General features: G+C 34.8%; 1 protein-coding gene across 5 annotated transcripts in view; it reads left to right on the top strand.

Moving 5' to 3' along the window:
• Positions 1–24,892, top strand: part of RALGAPA1 (Ral GTPase activating protein catalytic subunit alpha 1) — a 269,942-nt gene that overhangs the window by 120,755 nt on the left and 124,295 nt on the right. For 2 of the 5 annotated variants that reach the window (XM_066277755.1, XM_066277757.1), the window contains exons 17-22: positions 2,665–2,805; positions 9,044–10,573; positions 12,339–12,463; positions 13,861–14,077; positions 15,337–15,507; positions 22,116–22,268. In XM_066277755.1, coding sequence (XP_066133852.1) covers positions 2,665–2,805; positions 9,044–10,573; positions 12,339–12,463; positions 13,861–14,077; positions 15,337–15,507; positions 22,116–22,268 — 2,337 coding nt within the window. The remainder of the gene's footprint in view (positions 1–2,664; positions 2,806–9,043; positions 10,574–12,338; positions 12,464–13,860; positions 14,078–15,336; positions 15,508–22,115; positions 22,269–24,892) is intronic. The other 3 variants (XM_066277759.1, XM_066277758.1, XM_066277760.1) reach the window with 3 other exon arrangements.

The raw sequence follows: 24,892 nt of genomic DNA, 5'->3' as shown, positions 1-24,892 counted from the left end.
GAAACAGAGAGGCAAAGAGATAGACTCCCACATGCACCCAGCAGGGATCCACTTGGCAAGCCCACTAGGGGGCGATGCTCTGCCCATCTGGGGTGTTGCTCCATTGAAACTGGAGCCATTCTAACACCTGAGGCGGAGGCCATGGAGCCATCCTCAGCACCTGGGCCAACTTTGCTCTAATGGAGCCTTGACTGCGGGAGTGGAGGAGAGAGAGAGAGAGAAAGGAATGGGAAAGAGAGAAAGGAGAGGGGGAAGGATGGAGAAGCAGATGGGCGCTTCTCCTGTGTGCCCTGGCCGGGAATCGAACCCGGGCATCCACACACCAGGCCAATGCTCTACCACTGAGCCACTGGCCAGGGCTATGGCTGTGAGGCTCTTGATGGATTTCTAGGTATGCATAAACCTGTAAGAAAGGGAGGGGTCAATTTTTGAAGAATTCATTCCAGATCATAGCACTAACTTAGTGTTTATAGAACAAAACATTTATGAAAGAAATTCCAAGGGAAATGCCCAGTCTCTTCAAATTCATGGCGGAAAAGAAGAAACAGAAAGAATTATCTAACCCATGAGAAAAAAAATAGAAGGAAATTTGTAATTCATTTGTGGAATTGAAAATTTGATTTAATTTAGTTTTTAAAGGAATATCTCCAAACCTCATGTTTGATGATAGTAGGTGGTTTGTGTTAATAAGCAGCACTTCAAGTTTTGCCTCTGTGTGTCTTTGCTGTAATAAGTTTTACTGAGTGATTATTTTGAAATCAACTTTTATTTCAAACTGGATTATAAAATTGTTGGTCACTTTCACAAAAGAGCTAGCAAAAATGTAAGTAGGATCAGATTCTAACATTTTGTATGCAAGTGCAGTTTTTTTAAAAAAAACTCATTTTAGGTTCACTACAAGACAAACCCATACACTGCAGCCAGTTGCTATTGTCTTAATATATTTCAGCCTTCCATGTTTTGCTGCCCATAAATTTATCTAAAAACTGCTCTTAAGGAATTCTTTATTTTGCCAACATAAATACTAATTTTTAAAAAATCTGATTCTTTTCTAGTTTTGGGTTGATACTTTTTCTGGTTTTCTCCTCTCTATGTTCACAATGGATACTTTTGTTTTTTAAACGATTATACTGGGCTACTCGAATACACATATCATTCAGTAAAGATTAATTAAGCTCATATGTGCCGGGCACTAGGGATATAAAGATAAGAGGACATAGTTTTTGCATTTGAAAAGTTGAGTGGCTGACATAGGAAACATGCAATCCACTAAAAATAGATTGTAAACTTTGTAAAAGCAGGAATTCTTCTTTGTTTTGTTCATTGCTGTATTTCTAAGAAATTAATTATGTGAGAGAATGAGGAGAGATTCCCAGATGAGATGACATTTTGAGTATGAAGGGGCATCTCAGGAAGAAAAAAAGACCAAGCATATTATGAACTCACAGAGCCACACTGTTTCAAAAGATTGTTCACTTTTCAAGGAGCAGGATCAAGTCAGGGCGTTGGGTTGGAGAGCCAGGTGATGACATTTCAGTGGCCCATGCAGCCAGGTCACAAAGGCCTTGTGAGATAGGATGAGGAATTTAGGCATCAGGGAACCCAGTGTTTCTTGTAATGAGTAAAACCCAAGGTTTTAAATTGATGTTAACATTTAAATTTTTTTTTTTACCAATGTCACTATTACACTGTATATTATGCAATATTTTTTAAGTCCTCTCTTCTTACACAACAATATACATAACTGTTTTACTAAACTAGTAAGTTAAAAATGTTTGGGAAGTATAAACTTGATTATTAATTTAGTTCAAAGTGTATTAAAATTTGTCTTTAATTTTATGAAATGGTGACTCTCCTTTTAAGATTTTATCAAATACAGCTACAAATGCAATTTTTAAAATGTAATCCAGCTTTTAAGTTACCTTTAAAAATTTAATTTAAGTTTTTATATAATATGCTTAAGATTCTGAATAAGCACAAACTTATTTTTCTCAGTGAATTGATTCTTCATACTGAGTGCAAATTCTATTTTCTGTAAATGTTTTGATATATATTTTAAAAGTTAACTTTTATGTAAATAAGAGATACTGGTTTAAGTATTATTCTTTATCAGGAACAAATATATACACTAACCATAAGATTCAATGTTTTAGATTATGAATTACATACAATTTTCTAAAGAAAGACCTATGAGTGATCTTGACAATTTATTAGGGAAAAGTATGAATGTAGGAACTATTTTTTTTGGAATTCAGCTTCATTAAGAAGAATGGCTCAGAGAAATGCCCAAATATGGTACCAAATTTATTTTTAAAGAAAAATTACATTCTTTTTGATGTTTCCATTCAATGACATTCTCAACTCTTGCTTTTGAGAACATAGGGCTTATAAAAGCTTGTTTTTAATGTGATATCATTGTAACTTCTAATAATAAAAAGCATTTTCCTGCTTTATACCAAAATATTTGCATTTGAAATGTCACATGTGTTTTCTGATTTCTTACAGCTTGCCAGTATTTGCCGTGCTGAAATGTTTTAATTTAAATTTTCCTTCCTTTGTATCTTTTAGTTTTTTCTCTGTTGCTGCTTTTTCTGTGACACAGCCTTTCATTATAGTCACTCTTCTTTTTTCCTTCCCCACTTCTTTCTTTTCCTTTTTTTAAAGCCATGAGAAGCCGATCCATTGGTGAATGTGCTCTGCCATCGGCCTATATACGCAGTGCTAAAAGTGCTCCTGTTCTGATCCATACTTCCAAACCCTTCTTGCCTGATATTGTTCTCACTCCCCTTTCTGATGAGCTTTCAGGTAGTGCCACCTCTGCTAATTTCTGCACCACCTTGTTCACGTTTTAATCCTCTGCTTTCAAATTTTGCTTAATCAAATAAACTCGTCAAAATTAATTTCTTTGGGGGAGGTGTGGGAAATTGGGAAGTGGTTGAGAAATCAACATTTTGAGTTATTTGAACTCTAATGCTACCCTTGCAGTTCATTCTGGAAGTGCTAAGTTTAGTGCTGTGCCAATGTCCAATATTTTTGGTTGTAAATGGCCAGTTTCTTTCTGTTTCTGTTTCCTTTTTTTTTTTTTCTTAGGTGGTTAAGAGACATAATATTGTATGTTTATATCATTATAGATGTTTCAAAAAGATGACTTGGAAGATAACTTGACTTTTATCTTCCCATTGTTTTCACTAACAACATGGTAAATCTTGAATAATGCGTTATCATCTATAGTAGTGGAACTTAAGAAAGGGGAAAAGTACATAATCTAAAAGTTGTTTTATAATAAATCTTTGTATTTATATTAGATTATAATAGTATGTAGAATTCTAAGAACCCACTCATTTATAAGCCAAATAAAGAAATAGTTCTGTGAAGCCTCAGTTTCTAAGGAGCCTCAAAACCAGCTCAGCTTTTCAATTCTGCCTCAGGTTCTTGATCCCCAGTACTGGGATGGTCTCTTTAATAAAGTTTAATTAACATATAATAAAATGTGTAGATCCTCAGTTCAGTTTAATGAATTTTGAGATTTATACACACCTGTATTAACCATCACCACAAACAAAATATTGAAAGTTTTCATTACCCCCCGAATTCCCTAGTGACACTTTCAGTCAGTACACCCCTCATGTTCTGGTACATGTGCATGCACATCCCCACACACACACATTCACTTTTTAATTTTTATCACCATAGATTAGTTTTTTTTCTTTTTTAAAGTGAATTTGTATGAAGAGAATCATTTAGTGTCTTGTCTGTTAGAAAGAAGCAAATCTGTGTTGAATGTAGTTACTCGGCAAAATGTCCTAGCCCAAAGAAAATTGCTGGGAACTTTGTTCAGCCCTGTTTTAAACTCCTTTTTTTTCTATTTCCAAGTATTCTTGATTAGATAGATGTCCATTCTGCCTACATTGTTGTGAGTGTAATGCTCTTTGTTACAGCTTTATATAGACTAAACTAGTTGAATAGCTGAATATCCTTGAAGAGTTTCCTTAAACTTTGGGGACTTCTAGTTCAAAGGCATTGGCACTGTGTCAGTGACATTATTTCTTAACATCCAGCTCACTGATGTTGAAAAGTTTTTTTTTTCTAGACTCCTGCCTGAGGTTTTGATATCATATGCAGGGGGTTGCACAAGAATCTGACATTGTTTTTTAAAGTTCTGTCTGGGCAAGCACACTCTTCCTATTCTGGGAAACAAGGTTCTGCTTCTACACATTTGATAGCCCAGTTTACCAGTCTATAATTTTCCTGATAAACAGATCAGCAAAAAGCAGAAATCTCAATAACTGTTCTTATGCAAATTAGCTCTTACTAGTCAAAAATAATACTTAATGAAAGAAGGGGTGCATAAGCATGTTGGACAATTGATTTTGTTTATATTTCTGCAACTATTTCTTTTTTCTAATCAAGTACTGTGGGTTTCTCACCCTGAAATTAAGTTTGCAGACCCACCTTCTTTCAGTTAGTTTTCAAAACTGCTAATTTGTTTGCCACATTTGTTATTGTTAGAGTCTACTGTGTCCAGGTCATATTACATAGACTGCAAATGTTATAATAACAGTACTTCATTATTTGAATTGAGCCCTGCACAGAGCAAAATATTTTTATCTTTCTGCTTCTATTTTCTGACTATTATGAGAAAGACTATAGTATCTCTCACATCCCATCCTGTTCCTAAATTCTACCTGATCAGGAAGAGAATTTTTTATCTGTAATCAAACAAGTAGGCTCTTTATACAATCAAAGAACTTCTTATCAGTGTGTGATAGTAATCTTTTACAGTTTTTCTGCCTATAATCTGCTGGTTCAAATATAATTCTAAGTTAGACTTTTTTGCTAAAATAATGTGTTCATTTTTTAAAGTACATCTCAAGAAAAATCTGCAGCTAACTTACACATGGCATTAGAGAACATGTTGTTAAACAAAACAATGTCATTTTCTTATCACGAAGATGATTAGGGTCATTTATTTTCAGAATTTAAGAGTCAGAAAAGATATTAGAAGGATAGAAGAGTAAAAGATAATTTAGTGTTTTAAATTTTTGTGGTCTAAAATTAAAATGAATTAAGCTTGATTTGTTGCTGTTTAGTCTTTTTATATGACTTCAGTGATGTAGGTACTGCTTTGAATTACCTTATAAATTAAATATTTAGTCTTAAAAAAATGTAGAGTTTTTACTAGCCTTCCTTAATAGTAAAATGAAGTACATAAAGGACATTGTCATTTTATTGTCAATTCCAGAAAATATTTTGCATTTCAAAGTAGCATCAGTTTCAGCATATTAATAGAAATGATTATATGAATTTAGGAGCTGTAAGTATATATATTACTACTTTTGACTGATAATAGAATTTAACTTTGGTAAAAGGGATTTGGGCACTTGATTCTGTACCTTGTTCTAGAAATTATTAGAGTTTTCTAGTAGTATGTTAGTATTATAACTTAGGCTTTTTTCCTGAGGAACTAACTTGATATTTTCCTAATTAGCATTACTAATTTTTAATACAAGACTTGCTTTCTTTCTACTGCTGTTTATGGAGCTCCTACTGTATGATGAACTATTTTAAATAATGAGGACATTACGATGTTAATACCAAACAAATTCAAGTGGGAAGAATTTTTTTACATATTAAAATTAATATTACACGCTAATTAACATCTTACCTTTCAAAACAGTGAAGAAAAATTTTCTTTGAAACAGAATATTCATAAAAAACTTTTTAATTCAGAAAACTTTAATGCTAAACATTATTAAAGAAATCTAGAGATAAAACGTGTTTCCAGTACTTTGCAGGCTCTATAGAAAGCATCTTTCTTGGTGTTCAAGGTATTTTTTAGTTTGTTAAAAAGCTTTTTCCTTGTTTTTTTTATTCAGTGGTTACTGACACTTTAGGTTAAACTAACTTAATTTAGAGGCTGTTATTTTTCAAGATAAAATATAAGCAGCATATTAAATTATTGTGAAGGTCATTTTTGTTTTAACCTGATGCCCCATTATTTTTAGCAATCAGTACAAACTTTGTCAATTGTTTTCTTCTGTATAATTTACAAATTTTGTATTTGACTAAATTTTGATTTCTAAGATATTTATCTTTATAGAGATAACTCACTGGGCAATTTAATGTGATTTTCACCAATTCAAAAATAATAAAAAAAAAATGAGTTATTCATAAATATGTCATTATTTGAGAGGTTAAGAACATAGACTAATTTTTGCCTTGCTTTTAATCCAACTATTTACTTTCTAATTATATAACTTCAGGCAAGTCACTTAAATAGTTATTTAGCTATAAAATGGAGATAATAACACAGGGTTGTCATGAAGATTAAGTGAATTAATATATGTAAGATTCTTAGGACAAAGCCAAGCATGGAGAAAAGACTATATATGGTTTAGCTATTAATTGGTGTTTTTTCCTTAACAAAGTTCAGTTATATTTCTTTAAGGCTCATAAGAGTCAATTATGCAAATGCTGACATTGATTTCTTGTCAGCAGTTTATTTTCTTGTTTGATTTTATGCAATTCGTATTTTTATTTGTTCAGGTAGGAACTATCTTTAAAGCTTAAAATTGTCAAAAAGTTTTTGTTTTAAAATTTTTAACTATATTATTGATAGAAAAATATTGATTTTTAAAAGCTCTCTCAAACTTGCATAAAAGTTTTAGCTATTCATATGTGGTAACACAAGTTTAGGAATAAACCTTGGGCTAACATAATGGTTAAATTTTCTAATATGAAAGATGAAGACTGGGTTTGGGAAGAAAGTCCTAAAGATAGAACTTCACAGTAATCCCTACTGGCTTATTTAGGATGGAAAAATTATGAAGTATCAATAAAGGAAACTAAAAATTAAAACTTTTTCTGAATTTCTTTTATTTGCTAGTCTCATAATATTAGATTTTAATAGGGTTTATGATCTTAGTTTTGAATTTGTTGTGATAAAACTTCAACTTCAAAATTCTTAAGAATTTTAATAGAAAAGTTATATAGCATTTGTCATAAACTTTGCTGAGTCCTATTAGAGTATTGTATATTATTTGGAAAGGATAGTTTGTGCATGTTGAATATAATCTCAGAGGTTCCTATGATAATTATGAGAGATAGAGCAAACCAAAATACTTAACATTTATCAAGATGCACAAATATGCGTTTGTTAATGTGCTCCAATAATAAATGCATACATAAATGTGAATTCAAGGAGATGTTTTACTTCTCATTTAGAAGAATTTCAAAGTGGAGGGCATGGACAAGAAAGGCAAGGTCAGTTCTTTATAAGTATTATATTATGAACTTAATAGTGAAAGAAATTTTGCTGATTTTGTGTATTTGACATAAGTAGGGACTTTAAATGTGTATTCTTAGGAATGTAGTGGAGTCTTGGCATAATACAAGTTCCTTTTGATCTGAATTTGGTATAAAGCGGCTCCTTTTGGACCTCATATAAGAGGATGATATGAATGAAATAGCAGATAGACCAGTCATTCATCCATAGTATGAATCCTGAGCATATTATGAATTAGTATCCCCATTCTTTAAATAAGGAAACTGGTATCAAGAGTCTAGATTTTGAAAACCTAAGTTCTAGACCTAGCACCATCAATAAGTTACTTTGTGATCTTGGACAAGATCTATCTTACTCTGCATCTAAATCTTCTCATTTTGATTGTTTAGTTATAGTTCTGTTACATATAACCTCTGTATTAAAAACCTAATAAATAAGAACATCTGGCTTTTTTTTTTTTTTTACAGGGACAGAGTCAGAGAGAGGGATAGATAGGGACAGACAGACAGGAACGGAGAGAGAGATGAGAAGCATCAATCATCAGTTTTTCATTGCGACACCTTAGTTGTTCATTGATTGCTTTCTCATATGTGCCTTGACCTCAGGCCTTCAGCAGGCCGAATAATCCCTTGCTCAAGCCAGTGATCGTGGCTCCAAGCTGGTGAGCTTTTTGCTCAAACCAGATGAACCCGCGCTCAAGCTGGCGACCTCGCGGTCTCGGACCTGGGTCCTCCGCACCCCAGTTTGACACTCTATCCACTGTGACACCGCCTGGTCAGGAACATCTGGCTTTTTGACTTTGACTTTTTTTCACTTTACTTTGCTGGCTTCTGAAAAAAATATTTTTAAATTGTTAGGTAGCATAAAGGCCATGATGGATTCAAAGACATTGTATTTTCTGTTTCATCTCTTTGGGCCTTGATTTCTTCAGTAAGGGAGTTAAAGTAGACACTTTTATTTTAATGTCCACTTTTATTCTAAAATCTGTGACTTTTAGAAAGATATAAGAAGACGTAGGTGCAGTTTTTATGGTTTGATGGTTGTTTAATGGAAAGGGCTGGTGAGAGACAGAAGATTTCTTACAGGAGTAAATGGTATTTGAGTCAGAAATGAAAAAGTATAATTGTTTTAAAAATGTATTGATTTTGTTTGATAGGGATGAATAGATGTTAATACTATAATAAAGTAAAACACCTCATAGAACAGATAGTTTTGTGACAAATAGAAATTTAGGGTGAGGGTAGAGATGTTCTTTTATAATATGTTGATCAAACAGGCAAGATTTGAAGAAAAGATGATGCCTCTGGCCTGATAAGGAAGGAAACAAGAATATATGAGACCCTATAAAATTTTACAATGGTGTATTTAGACAGCTTTCTAGGTTAAGATCTAGTTTTCCTGCTTGGAACTTAAGTATGTAGGAAAAAGTGAACAACAGTTTGAATTGCTTGATTTATTGGCACAGCTCTATCTTTAACTGCACTTCCAAATGTCTCATCACCTCACTGTCTCTTTCTTTGCATGTTAACATTTTAAAATGTATTCTAGTAGTTTTCTAATTCATTGACACTACGTGCTGTATTGGCTTGTGCCCATCATTATTTAAAAACATTTGTATTTTTAATAGATTTTCTGTCATTGAGCTTACAAAAAAAATCTCAGAATTTTTTATTTTTAAGGATATGATTAGGGTCTGGTTGAAAGTAATATTTTTCATATTCATATTGTTCTACTCTACGTAATTTTTCTTTTTTACAGATATTGATGATACTCAAATGCTTCCCCGCCCAACTAGAGTCAGACATTTTTCACAAAGTGAAGACACTGGAAATGAAGTTTTTGGCGCTTTGAATGAGGAGCAGCCACTGCCTCGAAGCAGCAGCACGTCTGACATCTTGGAACCATTCACTGTTGAACGAGCCAAAGGTGCAGTTCCTGTCATTGACAGTTCATCCCATCACGCGCCAAGCTTGCAGAGTTCCGCAGAGGCTTCTTCAATCACTAGATCCACTGAGAGCCACCTCACTGACACTCACAGTAGAGAGTCTTCTCTGGAAGTCGGTGATAGCATATATGACCATCTCTGTCACTTAATAGATCCAGTAGAACTCGCAGATTCAGCTTTTGAACAAATCCAGTACATTGACCTTGAAGGAGATGACGATCTTCTTTCCTCCCTGAAAGAATATTTTAAGGAAAACCAGGAAAATCACAGTAAAAATGAGTTATGTAAAGATGCAGCTTCTCAGGAAGTGGTTATTGCTGTAAATAGGGATGAAAGGCCATCCTTAGATAAATTAGAATACTTAGATCAAGAAAATAAATTAGAAAATATCTCCTCTTTTGTTGGGACTCCTGAAAACATACAGTTTCAAAAAGAGAAAAACTCATCTGTCTTCATGAGTAACATTGCATCTAACCAATTAGATAGTTTTATGAGAACAAAATCTTCTGAAAAATCTAAACAACTAAACAGTGATAAACAGTCATCAGAACCTAATTCTGGTAGCCCTTGTGATAAAGAAAAGAGGAAATATCTGTATAGACAAGCAGCTACAGAATTAGATGCCTGTGTAGATATAACACTAGTTGAGAAGGTTAAGGGTGTGCAAATTAATGAAAAAAGAACTGCCCCACATGTTACGCATGCCAAGAAAACTACACTCAAAGCACCCATTCGTAGGATGCCTCATGTTACAAACACTAGCAAGCTTTCTCCAACCAAAAGGAGCTTGTCTGAGACAGTAACACATAGAGCCAAAATCATGAAAATTTCTACTAAAAAACGAAATAGTGTTCATGTTACTTTTAGACCATCTACTGAGTCAGTTCAGTTTTATAATCCTCTGGAAAACAAAGAGGCTCCATGGAAGATGAGACTACGGAAGCTCAGTGGCTTTAGTAGTAGCAATAGCAGCGCCAGCATCCCTCATAACAACTCAAACAGTGTTACTGAACTAGTAAAACCTGGTGTGTACAGACCTCTGGATACAATTAGTACATCAATAGGGAGTAAAACAGTTAAGGAATCTACAGAGATTCCCATCGTATTACAAAAAGAAGGACTTGCAAGTTATCAGTTAGGTAGTCGTAGTACTCTTAGATCATCAGGTCATGAGGCAGGACTACCACAGGGCTCCCTGGGTGGCGTTTATAAAACTGTTGTACATGCTCTTTCAAAGCCGAAGGCAAATGTTTCCCCACAGAGGCAGAACAGAATGCCACCAGAGGCTCCACTGAGGGATCTGTACAGTCATGTAATGGGCTATTTTGGAAGGAAAGCTGCAGGTGAGCACTAACAATGTGCAGAGCGCAAAAGGAGAAAGACACAGACCAGTTTGGCTTAATGCAACTGAAGCAAGCTATAAGCAATCAAAAAGCTTTGGGATGGTCACTGCTTTTTCTGTTTGGTTATGCATGCGCCTTTACCCAGCTGTATTTTTCCCAGCATAAAATGTTTATTTAAATTACTAATTTTCCTTATAAGGCATTTAGTTAAACCACTTTGCTGCTGAACAGGATAGGAAAGAGGAAGGTACAGGAAAATTTTAATGAACTTTCAGAGGCTGTCTAAATCAGATCTTTTTCTGAGTGTGTACCAAGTGAGCCTTGCAATTAAGTTTTCTGAGGAGTTGGAATACTTTCACCCCTACCCCTATAGTAGTTTATTTATATTTAAAAGAGCACTAGCTACATCACTGAGTTCATTTATTTTTACTGCTGATATATTTGGGGGTTTTTTTCTTGGTAGAACATTACTTTGACATTATGTAACATAATGGAAATCAAGGTCCAACAATCAGCACGGACATTTTTAGTTAACTGTAATTGAAGAGGAAATATTTAATTTTAAAGTGGATTGTTACTTTTCATTTAAGCAATTTCCAAACAAGCTATAGGCATTTTAGTTTTGCATTCATTTGTATAGAATGCAAATTGTATCTTTGAAACACTTATCATTACTTTCTCTTTTCTAAGATTTTAGATGTGCATAAAGGTTTCATGATAATCAATCATGATTTAAATATGGAACCTCTATGGACAGTTACAAAAAGCAAGATTATGATAACTTTTATCTTCAAATTTAAAATAACTTCACAGATATAGAAATTTAACTTTCAGCAGTAAGGTAGGTTTTAATTTTATTTGTTTAACCTGGTTTTGTTAGCATGATTAACAGAACGCTGTATAATGAATGCACTTCGCATTGAGCCACTGATGCCACTTGAGGGCAGTATTTGACAGCTTAGCAAAGCCTGGCCAGTTACATAAAGATAATGGTATTTCACTGTGAGCTCCTCCTGATAAATGTATTTTCTTAACCTGAAATGCTTTGTACCTAATTAGGGATATAAACAGTGCTTATTTTCTTTGAATTGAAGAGAAATCAACTATATAACAACATAATAGTGAAATAAATCATTTTATTTTCTATAAATTTCCAAGTTTAACATTTTCTTGGTAATATAAATCACAATGTCATTAAAAAGAAATCAAGGTAACTTTTGGATTTTTTTTTTCACAGAAAAATCTTTGTGAAAATCATTTATTAGAGCAATAAAATTAGGTTTTGTAATAAATAGAAACAGCATGTTAAAGTCATAAAAATTTGATTTATAAATATCTAAACTTAAATTCATTTATCCCCCTGAGATTTGCATAGATCCAGGGGATATATTTCTTGCCAATATTCTTTTGGGAAAAATAGAATTCTAAATTAACACTAAATAGAAGCATAGAGGCAGAAAGATAAATATACCAGTTTCTTTATAGGCAATATTAACCTAACTCCAACTAGTGCTTATCTATAAGCTTTCTTGCTGTTTAAGGTTATATTGGAGATTGACTAACATCTGCTTAGTTAAATAAAGTAAATGTCAATTTACTAATTCTTAAAATTAAATCTAAAAGGAGAGAAATTATAAATGCATGTTTGGCAAATAATTGATATGGCATAGGTAATTTGTTTGGGGGGGCGAATCTTGCTTGTTTCAAATTTAGAAACTGCAGTTAAGTCTTTCCTCACTATATATAGTTATTTATTTATTTTTAGTCAATAAAGAGGACATGAGCCCAAAATTGCCTCCTCTTAATAGTGATATTGGCAGCAGCAATGCTAATGTTCCTGATCTGATGGATGAGTTTATAGCAGAACGACTTCGAAGTGGTAATGCATCAGTAAGTGTTATTTTATTTTATTTATTTGATGTTAGACCAGAAGTAGAGATGCTAAAAGATATATGCCTATACATCTATATATACTATAGATGTGGAAATTTTTGGTCAAAACAGCGTTCCCCTAAATTTATCCCTTTTTAATTAAGAATTTTAAATTATATTTTAATATTTTTTATTCTGAGGCGTAAAACAAGCAGACTTATAGTTTTGACCAGAGTACTGGTTTGCTCAACTACTCATGTATACACCATTACCTTCCTAGTCCTCCCTCTATTTTTTCTTTCTTTTTTTTTCCCCTGGTATTTTTCCAAAGTGAGAAGTGGGGGTGGGGGTAGGGGGTTGGCAGACACACTCTCGCATTTGCCCAACTGGGATCCACCCAGCATGCCCACCAGGGGGTGATGCTTAGCCCCTCTGGGGCATTGCTCTGCTGCAATCAGAACCATTCTAGCGCCTGAGGCGGAGGCCATGGAGCCATCCTCAGCGCCCAGACCAACTTTCCTCCAATGGAGCCTTGGCTGCAGGAGAGGAAGAGAGAGACAGAGAGAAAGGAGAGGGGGAAAAGGTGGCGAAGCAGATGGGTGCTTCTCCTGTGTGCCCTGGCCAGGAATCAAACCCAGGACTTCTACACGCTGGGCCAACGCTCTACCACTGAGCCAACTGGCTAGGGCCCTCCCTCCATTTTTTGTCTTGCTTGTAAGTTAGTCTGCTGCCAGCTTTTAGCCGGAGAGATAACAATGGAGGTCTTCTGGACAAACTCCCATTATTTTGATAGCATAAGTTTCTTAATCATTTCAGATAACTTTGAAGTAGATTTTAAAGTTAGCTTTGAGTATTAGAATTATGGCAAAATAAAAATAGAAGCAGTTTTATCCCTAATGATGCTTAATTATTAAGAAAGGAAGAGAAATATATATGGAATTGCTTTTTAGAGTGGTCATATTCCATTTGGTTTCAACTTGTCTTTTTTGAAAGGATCTAAGTCTATTACATTTCCCCTCTTTTTTTAGATTTTTTTTTTGAGTGGGAAAAAATTACAGAATTATGATAGACTCACATCTTTGTCATCATTCTTCACTTTCTTATTGTTTCTTTATCCATTTGAATACTTCGCTCTTTCTACTGTCTTAACTTATATTAACTTTATGGATCTTTTTGAGGCTTAAGAGTTTCAGACTCAGCATTCTTTGATGTTTGGATCTTTGTTTTAGGCAGACCAAAAGTAGTTCGGTCCTTACAGTAAACGTAGCTTGTTTGGTTAGTGTGTTTTTCCCCTCGTACTTCAGGCCCTAAATCCCAACATTTTTTGTGGTAATTGTCTTGGAAATTAAAGACTTCAGAGGTTTAATGAGAATATAAAAACATTTTTAAATGATAAATGTTTCTTGAATTTTTAGACTATGACAAGAAGAGGAAGTAGTCCAGGCAGCCTCGAAATTCCCAGAGACCTCCCTGATGTTCTTAATAAGCAGAACCAAATGCGCCCTATTGATGACCCAGGCGTGCCCTCTGAGTGGACTTCTCCTGCCAGTGCAGGGAGCAGTGATCTTGTCAGCTCAGACAGTCATTCGGATTCTTTCAGTGCTTTCCAATATGATGGCCGAAAATTTGACAGCAAGTATCTTTTTCTGTTTGAGCATTATGGGTTTTTTGTTGATTGTTTTCTGATCGAGACTGACTTAGAATCACATAACCATCACCTTTTTCTCTAAAGTTACTTAGATAAGGGGTTTTCATATATTTTGATTTCATTTTTCAGTGAAATACCAAAGGAAGATTTAGGGAATCACTTCAAGTTTGGGCTACTTTATTTTTCCAAACTGAAGGCATTTAAAACAACAAAATACACTGTTCTTTTATAAAATGAATGATACTTTAAGATCAAATATGTAGAAAGGAAAAAAATTAGGATGGATTTGCTGTTAAAGGCCAGACAGTCATGGTTATGAGTTGGCAGTTTCGCACCCATACTTGGGAACCACTATCTACATGTTCACTGTTTCAGTATGGTCACTACAGTTAGGTTCAGTGCTACAGTGCCCAGAATGTTTCTTGAATAATTGCTTCATCTTAAAATAACATCAGTGGTATTATTTCTACTATGTCACTTTCATATAGCATTTCTGCTGTAATTCTATATTACATTTGGCAGTCAGTGAAGGATACCAAAATTTTTAAAAAAGAAAGTATAAATCTTGGGAACCAAGTGTGTGAAGAGCTGGGAGGAACATTGGAGAATTATAGATTTTCCACCTTTATGGATTATATACTGCTCTGACCTCAGGCTGGGAGTGTGATTTCAAAAAAATGATTTTTATCATCCATCTATGTGCCATTTTTATTATATATACCTGTACTAGAGATTATGTAATACTTGAAAAGTAGTAAGTATGTTATCATCTATCAGAAAACATAGATAGGAATGTGATGATATATATCTATCTTTTACTGTTGTTGTTTATTATCTATGGGAATCTTTAAAAATTTGTTTTTTCTCTGGCCGGATAGCTCAGTTAATTCGAGTGCTGTTCTTATAAGTGAAGATTTTGGGTTCAATCCCTGATCAGGGCACATAATAGGAACAGATCAATGTTTCTGTCTCTGTCTCTCTCTGTTTCTCTATCTCTGTCTCTCTCTTTCTCTTCCCCCTTTTCTACAATCAAATATTTTATTTTAATTTTTAAGTATTTGTTTCTAATTATAAACTTCCAAGTGTTAACATCATTTACACTTGCGTGAGTGATATATAAATAGAATAGATATAAGGGGAATGTTAATGTTTAATCATTTTGCTAAATTAGCTGTGTCTCTTCTATAAATATTTTTGTTTCATGATTGGGCCTTGTATATACTAACATTTCTTCTTCCTATAGATTTTGGCTTTGGAGCTGATGCTGGGATTGTGTCCTCTGCTGATGTGGATTCAGGTTCTGGTCATCATCAAAGTGTTGAAGAACAAGAAGTGGCTAGTCTAACCACTCTTCACATAGATTCTGAAACAAGCAGTCTTAATCAACAGGTTGCTGAAGTTGCAACTGTTACTGGTAAAGTTACTCAAGGGAATGTATTCCTTAAATGTATTTTTTTAAAGTTACCAAAGAGCTTTGGCCAGTGAGCAGTGGATAAAGTGTTGTTCCAGAGTGCTGAGGTCACCAGCTTATCCCCAGGGATGCTGGCTCTAATCCAAGGGTGCTGGCTGGACTCTGAGATCTCTAGTTCAAGCCCAAATCAGGGCTTAATCCCTGGGTGCTGGCTTGACTCTGTGGTTGCCAGTGTTAGTCCTGGTCAGGACATGTATGAGAAGCAGTCAGTAGATACACAACTAAGAGGAGCAGCGAGTTGATGCTTCCCTCTCTCTCTCTCTCTCAAAAAATTAAAAAGCCACCAAAAAATGTGTTTAGAATTAAATTTGATAGATTTTAAGTATTATTACTATTTTTTAAATATTTTTTTCATTCATCTCTATGTAATAATGGAGAAAAAATTAATCTGGAGTTTCTTGACCTAGAATCCACATGAGTAGGCTTCAGGGTACTCTATGAACTCCTAATATTATAGGCAAAATTTTGTGTATGTTTGCACCAGAATACTTCCTGCAGCGATTTTTAAATAGGTAACCAAACAAAGTTAAGAATTACTGCAATATACCTTCTTCATTGTCTTTCAGGATCAGCCTAGATTTTTATGGGTATCTCTGATAAAGTATTACAGAAAATGTAAAGCATACTGCCTGTTAGAAGATCTATTGTTCAATGTCCTAATATTCTGTATTTATACAGTAAATTATCTTTTTTAGCAACTTTTTATGTGTGGTCAAACTCAACAATAATATGACAAGTCAAGTCCAAGAAATTTAGGTGTGAAATGCAGGGCCACATTATTGCAGAGTTTATGCAGTGACCATCAGAAACCTGAGCAATTAGTGGCCCACAGTCCAGGACTTCCACTGTATGAACCAAATCCACTTTGGTTTCCACTGCAGTGTAGTAGTACCCTTTGGTGGGTGACTATCCTTTCCAGTTTAAATATCAGTGGGGTGGTGTTTGCGTCATGGGGTTGGCTGAAACTTGCAAGACTGGACCAGGGATTTCTGCATGTCTGAATCAATCACATCTCCTCAACAAAATCATCAAACTGTGATGTATTTATTCATGAATATTTATTAGAATAGTACTCAATAAAAAAATTAAGTGTTAATATATGCAAATTCATAACTCACTCTCAAAAACCTGCTAAAATGAGGGAAGTCAAATACAAAAGCCTATATACTGTACTTTATTATTCTATCTATAGGAAATTCTAGAAAAGACAGAACTATAGTGACAGAGCAGATCAGTAGTTACTTGGGGCATGGGCTCAGGGAAGGGGATCAACTGGAAATAGGCATAAGAAAGTTTTTAATGGTGATGATCTGTTATATATTTTGATTGTGTTGTTGAGTACAGGACTGTACAGTTTCCAAATTCATATAACTATACTTACAATGGGTGAATAAAAAAATGTAGGGTTTTATGTTCTACTGTGACAAAAATTTTAATACTATCAAAACTTTAAGTTTTGGGGCAGTATAGAAAGATTACTGAACCTTAAAAAAGTATAATTTCAAAGTAAAAGTAATACATGTATGAGAACTTTTCTTAGTAGATTCACTCATAACCCTCTCGGCCTTTGACTCAAAAGAATCCCACCATGTGTGTCTGTCTTAATGTGAGACCAGCTATGTTTTTGAAGGGAAGAAGAGTTTCTAAACATTTTACTCTCAGTAAACTAGAGGTGTTTCCCATACAAGCTATATTCTGGTTTCCTTTAAGCTGTTAATCAGACTATTCTGTTTTCAAAGGATTATATAATGTAAAAGAGATGCACCCCCTCTTTTTCTTTCTTCTCTTTAGTTATCAAAAGTAAAGTTTCACCCAAAGTTGTGAAAGTAAAACTTGACATATTTAGAGAACTTATTTTGGATCTTTGCCTCACTGATTTTTGGATAATTCAATTTCTAAGAATTTTAAATATTGATGTAACATATATTTGCTATACATAACTATTTCTAGGACTCTACTAGGAAGTTTTATTAGAAATTTTATTTTAATCAGTGCTATTATTGCCTAGACCAGTGGCTCAGTGAATAGAAAATCCACGTATGGATGTCCTTGGTTTGATTCCCAGTCAGGGCACACAGGAGAAACAACCATTTGATTTCACCCCCTTCTCTCCCTCTGTCCCTCCTACAGACCGTGGCTCTATTGGTTTGAGCATGACCCCGGGTGCTGAAGATGGTTCGATTGGTGGAGTGTATTGGCTTCAGGCACTAAAAATAGCTCAGTTGTCAAGCATCAACCCAAGATGGGTTGCTGGGTGGATCTGGTCAGGCACACGTGGGTGTCTGCCTCACTATCTCCCATTCTCTCACCTAAAAAGAAATTCAGGGTCATTATTAATAGTTCTAGGGGTGTTTGTCTAAGAAATTAGCCCAATTCTTGGATTGATTTGTTTAAAAGACATAAAATTCAGCAAAGGGTACAACTATTCACAGTATTTTATTTTTTTTAATTTTTGTTTTCTAGCAAGGGAAGGGAGGAAGGGAGAGGGATAAGAAGCATCAACTCATAGTTGTAGCACTTTAGTTTATTGATTCCTTTTCATATGTGCCTTGACAGGAGGTTTGGGAGGGGATGGCTTTAGCCAAGCCAGTGAGCCCTTACTCAAACCTGTGACCCAGTATCTCAAGCTGGGTGAACCAGTGCTCAAGCAGGCATTTCAAACTTGGGACCACAGCATCCAAAGTCGACTCTCTATCCATTGTGCCATTACCATCAAGCATTATATTTTATTGGTTTGAGAGAGAGAGAGACAAACAGACATGGGGTCAAGGGGGAGGAGTGGGAAGCATCAACTTGCGCTTCTCGTATGTGCCTTGAACAGACAAGTCCAGTGTTTCGAACCGGCAACCTCAGTGTTCCAGGTCAATGCTTTATCCACTGTGCCAGCACAGATTGGGCAACACAGTGTTTTCATTCTTTCTTTTTTTTTTTTGTATTCTTCTGAAGTGAGAAGCAGGGAGTCAAACAGATAGACTCCCGCAAGCACCCAACTGGGATCCACCAGGCATGCCCACTAGGGTTGATGCTCTGCCCATCTGGACCGTTGCTCTGTTGCAACCGGAGGCATTCTAGCGCCTGAGGCAGAGGCCATGGAGCTGTCCTCAGCGCCCAGGCCAACCTTGCTCCATTGGAGCCTTGGCTATGGGAGGGGAGGAAAGAGACAGAGAGAAAGGAGAGGGGGGAGGGTGGGAAAGCAGATGGGCACTTCTGTGTGCCCTGGCCAGGAATTGAACATGGGACTTCCACATGCCAGACCGACACTGGCCAGGGCAACACAGTGTTTTCTGAAGGTGAAGTTTTACATATGTTATCACACTGTTAATTTTAAGAACAGTTGTATTCTATCAAAGGATATTAGTAGTCCTGAATCTTCTCTTTTCCTGAACTACAAAGGAAATCTCATAATGGTAATAAGAACAAAAATTAAATAGCCTGTTTTGTGGGCATGACTATCTCTATAGCAATACTTTTTTTTTTTAAGTAAGAGGAGGGGGGATAGACAGATTCCCACATGTGCCCTGACTGGGATCAACCCAGCAACCCTTATATGGGGCCCAGCTCAAATCAACCGAACTATCCTCAGACCTTGGGCTGATTCTTAGACCAATTGAGCTATCCTTAGTGCCTGGGGCCATCACTCAGAACAAACTAGCCACTGGCTGTGAGAGGGGAAGAGAGAGAGAAGGGGAGAGGGAGGGGAAGAGAAGCAGATGGTTACTTCTCATGTGTTCCCTGACTGGAGATCAAACCTGGGACATCCACATTCTGGGCCAATGCTCTATTCACTGAGCAAACCAACCAGGGCCTAGCAATATGTTTATCTAAAAAAAATTTAGTAATATTTTAATGTCATGCTTTGGATGCACATAATATATAACAAATAAAAAAATTATTTAAGAGAAAAATGCCTATAAATTAGCCATTATATAGATTGTTACTAATAAAATGAAAGGCAGCAATGATTTTCTAATAGCTAATCTTAATAAAATGTTACTTAAAGCCTCCTTTTAAAAAATGAATCAGCCTGACCTGTGGTGGCACAGTGGATAAAGCGTTGACCTGGAAATGCTGAGGTCGCCGGTTTGAAACCCTGGGCTTGCCTGGTCAAAACACATATGGGAGTTGATGCTTCTAGCTCCTCCCCCCTTCTCTCTCTCTGTCTCTCTCACCTCTCTCTCCCTCTATGTCTCTCGCCCTCTCTCTCTCCTCTCTAAAAATGAATAAATAAATAAAAACATTAAAAAAAACATATTCCCTATTAAAAAATGAATCAGATTTTTTTAAAGGCTGAACTATGAAGTTTTTATTTATTTCTATAAACTTTTAAAAAAAATTTAAGAACAGTTGTATTCTATCAAAGGACGTTAGTAGTCCTGAATCTTCTGTTTTTCTATAATTGTTTTTCTGAACTACAAAGGAAATGTCATAATGGTAATAAGAACAAAAATTATTCATTTTTAGAGAGGAGAGAGAGAGAGAGAGAGGAAGAGAGAGAGAAAGGGGGAAGGAGCAAGAAGCATCAACTCCCATATGTGCCTTGACCAGACAAGTGCAGGGTTTCGAACCGGTGACCTCAGCGTTTCAGGTCGACGCTTTATCCACTGCGCCACCACAAGTCAGGCCTGAATCAGATTTTTATGGATGAAGAAAACATATGGAGATAAGAGTAATTGATTTGTATTGCAAAGCATTTGACTAAAAGACTAATGATATTTTTTGTCACATATCTTAAGTTTTTGATATTGAGATTGTTTTTATTATGCCCTTAGCAGTTTGCTTTTGTATCAATGTATGGTATTCTTAAGTTTCTGTAGCTGTTCTTTAATATGATTTTGTGTCAAATGAATTTACACCAGATCCCAAATGAAGCACAGGAAACTTACCACCTACTATGTATCATAATTGAACCTAGATGGAGTCGTATGATTATCATTCAGTAAGGCATTCATAGCTTATTTAAGGTGTTTGTTGTGTTCTATTTAAAAATTATATAAATAATATGGAACGACACATCTATGGGAATAAAATAATACATGAATATATTGATGTGTTTTATTGTATGGAAAGAAGTAACAAGGGGCAAGTTTTATTATGGCATACAGAATATTGATCATTCTATACTAGAAAGAGCTTAAAATGAAATGAAAAGACCTAACATTTTAATTACTTGCTTGGTACTTGCAACACTCCACTGCAACCACCACCACTTATTCGATAAAATATTAACTTAAGCTACAAATTAAAATAGCAAGAATGCCTGCTATGTGCGGGACACTGTACTAGGCACTGGCAATATACTGTGGTATACAGTGAAGATTCGACCCCTCTTCCTACAGAGTGTATGCACTACTGAAGGATATTTAAAATTAAACAGACAGCTTCAAGTCAGTGTGATAAGTGATATAATGGGGAGATACAGGACTTATAGCAGAGACTCCTGATTCACACTGCGCAGGTTAGGATTAGGCTTTTCAGGAAGTAGAGTCTAAACAGAGAACTGAAAAATAGCAAGAAGTTAACCAGACCTAAAAGAGGAAGATTAGGGCTTTATGTAAATGAAAACATGTAGAGAAGGCCAGAGGTATGATATATTCTGATTAATATCAGTAGTTTACTTTCTTTGGCTAGAACTTAAAAGTATTAGAGCAGTGATTTTCAAACAGTGTGCCATAAGAATTTTTAAGACATATAGTAGCTATTCAGTCAGGGGCACTGAACTCTCTTCCCCTAGATTGTCTCTTCCCTTAAATTAAAAAATGACAATAGCACACACAAAAATAGTTGTCCAGTGTGAATGAATCAACATTATACCTATTTTTTTTGTCAAATCAGCAAAAAAGACATTTTTGGTGTGCCACAGAATTTCAGTAATTTGTTTATGTGTGCCACAAGATGAAAGTGTTGAAAATTGCTGTGCTGGAGGGATAGTGGAACAGTAAGAAAGTTGCGGAAAGACTGGAAAACCACAGTTAGAAGTTTGGGCTTATTGCTGAGTCCACTAAAGAGTTATAGAAGGGTTTTAAATGAGGAAGTGACATGGTTAGATTAGATTTTTAGATCTTTATGACTGCCTTATGGAGAATGGGTTGGGACAAAGGAATAAGAATGTGAGGGAGACTCAATATTAGGACCACCAGGGACCACTGTAATTCAGGCTAACGACAATAGTGGCATAGAGAGCACAATGAGCAAGTTCTTCTCTTGAATTGCCCTAAGAGTGAAGTAAATGTGATGAAATAAAAGTGGGTACCAGAATTTCTATAGCTGGACCAGGAATGGGAGTAGAGAACCTTGCTTTCATTGATGGCTCCTATCCATGATGGTATATCTAATTCTGATTCGGTACTAGTTCCATAAAAGACATGAGATGATACCCCAACATACAAAGTCATATATAATATTATGATTTTACCTCTTTGGCTAATTTGTAACATCTTTTATCTTTTGATGTTTTTAATTTCTGGTTTATATCTAGGGCTTTATGCATCACATCTAAGGTAGAGGGTATTGAATATCTTCTTTATACTGATTTTATGAATTTATATCCACAGGTTCAGAAAGTGCGTCTCCAGTTCATTCAACTCTGGAATCCAGGTCACAAACACCTTCTCCTTCCACACTGAATATAGACCATATGGAACAGAAGGATCTACAGCTTGATGAGAAGCTCCATCACTCTGTTCTTCAGACTCCAGATGATCTAGGCAATATTTGGAAATTAGATATTTGCTATTTCTTTTTTCAGGGTATTAGTGTCGAGAGATCTTAAATAAGGCATCTTAAGCTTGATTATGTATTATATACATATTTATTTTGAATTATTTTGTCATTGGACTTAATTCTTAGCCTTTTGGAAATTTGTTACTATAAAGTTTTTTCTTGCTCTTAAGGAAAGATATCCTCTGATTTTTGTTATTTCTTAGCTGATTATAGTTCTAGCACTAGTCATTGCATTAATTGTGTTTGTTATATTATCATGTAGTGCCATAATTTCCAAAAGAAAGAAATACATAATTTGGCATCATTATTAAAGTTGTATCTGAAGAACCTGCTGACTAACAGGAGAAAGTAGAATTATCATTTGCTAATCAGGCTTTCAATGAAACAATTGATTAATTCAATAATATTTTATTGACTTTTATTTTGCAAGTATATCAACTAAATTTAATTAAGAAGTATGCTCCAAATGAAGTATTTTTATTGTTAAGTAAATGTTAAAAACTGAGTAGGAATTGGTAGAAAGTACAAATTTAAAAACAAAAGTTATGCTAAGTCCTACATGATGTAATAAGCATCAAGATAAGAAGTCATTTTGCAAATATGCTAAAAACTTTGATCAAGGACATAGTTGAACAGATACTTATAATAAATAATATAGAATACTAGCTTCAGTGGTCATGAGAGCTCTCTGACCCAAGGAAGAAATTTAAAAGCATATAACTTCTAGCCTTTTTCCCCCCTCCCCTCCCCTCCCCTTCCCTCCTGCCCTCCTCCCCTCCTCCCCTCCTCCCCCCCTCCTTCCCTCCTCCCTTCCTCCCCTCCCCCCTCCTCCCCCCTTTCCCTCCTCCCCTCCTCCCCTCCTCCTCCCCTCCTCCCCTCATTCTTTTAATGCACAATTACCTTGGAGTTACATAGTCCTAATTTCCTGGTTGTAGGTTGTTTCTGACCTATTCTTTCTTTGGCCTGCAGTTTATTGTTTTCAATTTTAAACTTTTAGTAAAATTGCAAGGTTAGGAAAATGAGTAACCATAAAGATTTTAGATAAATTCACCAGTTGTTAATATTTTGCCAGTTGATCCTTTTGTTTCTATATACACAGGCACAAAAAAAATCTCACCATGCCTTTTTTAAATTTTTGGGTTTTTGCTGAGTCATTTGAGTGAATTAGAAATAGTAGACTATATACCTAAACATTTCAGGGAGAATGTCCTAAGTATAAGCGTACATTTAGTTCCTTCATGACCACAATATAATGGCCATAATCAAGATGTTTATTGATATATCACTGCAATTTTAGTTCATAATTAAATTTCTTCAGTTGTCTCAATAATATCCTTATAGCTACCTCATACCACCACCAGCCCAATCTGGGATCTAAAGAATCACACATTGTTGCTTGATTTGTAATCATTTAAAATGTTGTTAGCTTTACTTTGAGAGAATAAGTTAGAGACAAAGCAGTTGATTTATTACTATATTATGAAGGGTCTGTACAGAAGGGAGATATTAACAGAGATTGTTAAAACTGCAGGCTTTCTTTTGTTTTGTTTTAGTAGGTTTACACCAAAAGCCTATTTTTATTATTGTGGAAGACTACTTAGTACCTTTTTAGTAATACAATCAGTTATTGTACACTTTACAAAGCAAAGAGAAAAAAGGTAAACATTAAGGGTAAAGTTTGTATATATACTAACAAACATTTAAATTATTAGTATGTTGAAATTTTATCAAGCAGGAAAAATTTTTACAGACTTAAATGATTTGGCCTTTTCCACTATATACATTGAATAGAATAATACATTTTTTTATGTATAATAGGATTGTATATTGAAACCTATATAATTTTATTAATCAATGTCATTCCAATAAATTTAAGAAAATTTTAAAATATATGAAAGTAGTAATAGGTATTTTTTAAGCTGGAGGATACCTGTAATGATACCCAGCTAAATGATCTTTATTACAGAGGAAGACTGGTAGCCTTAGGGAGGTTATTAAATACTTGTATATCACGTAATTACTGATAGAGATGACGCTGGCATCCAGAGTTGCCTATACTACATATAATCTTGCCATTCACTACTAATAACCAAAAATATAGTTATGGATATTTTAGATTATGTTTAAATTTTAGTAAAAATGGTGTTTTTCCATGTCACTGTGATATCCCTTTTAATGCCAGGCCTGACACAATTGTGAAATATATTTCTTTGAAAGCTTTTAACTACAAGGACACAGGCTTATAAAGACTTCCTACAGGATTTGCCTTCAGCCTGAGATTTTGTATTAATTTAATGATATAACCTGAAGTGGTTATTAGAGTCTATAGTTGTAAATAGGATCTTTTTATCAAACATACATTTCTTTATCTGGTGTCTTCATCATTTCCTCCTTAGGTAAATCTAGATAGAAGCACTATCGGGTAAATAATTATTGCCAAAATAAATAAATATGAACTGGTAATGTTTTACCTTGTCAGGAAGAAAATAACACTGATGCATATTGGCATTTCTTTTACTCACTTTTGTAGTTATTTAAGATTGTTAATTCAACTCATGTTTTTGGATTCAATTCTCCAAAAAAATTATACTTGTGTATTTTTTTTTCC

Source organism: Saccopteryx bilineata, chromosome 4 (assembly GCF_036850765.1).
Source record: "Saccopteryx bilineata isolate mSacBil1 chromosome 4, mSacBil1_pri_phased_curated, whole genome shotgun sequence".
NCBI classification, from domain to species: domain Eukaryota; kingdom Metazoa; phylum Chordata; class Mammalia; order Chiroptera; family Emballonuridae; genus Saccopteryx; species Saccopteryx bilineata.
The sequence above is the reverse complement of the archived record's forward strand: the minus strand, read 5'-3'. Positions and strand labels throughout refer to the sequence as shown.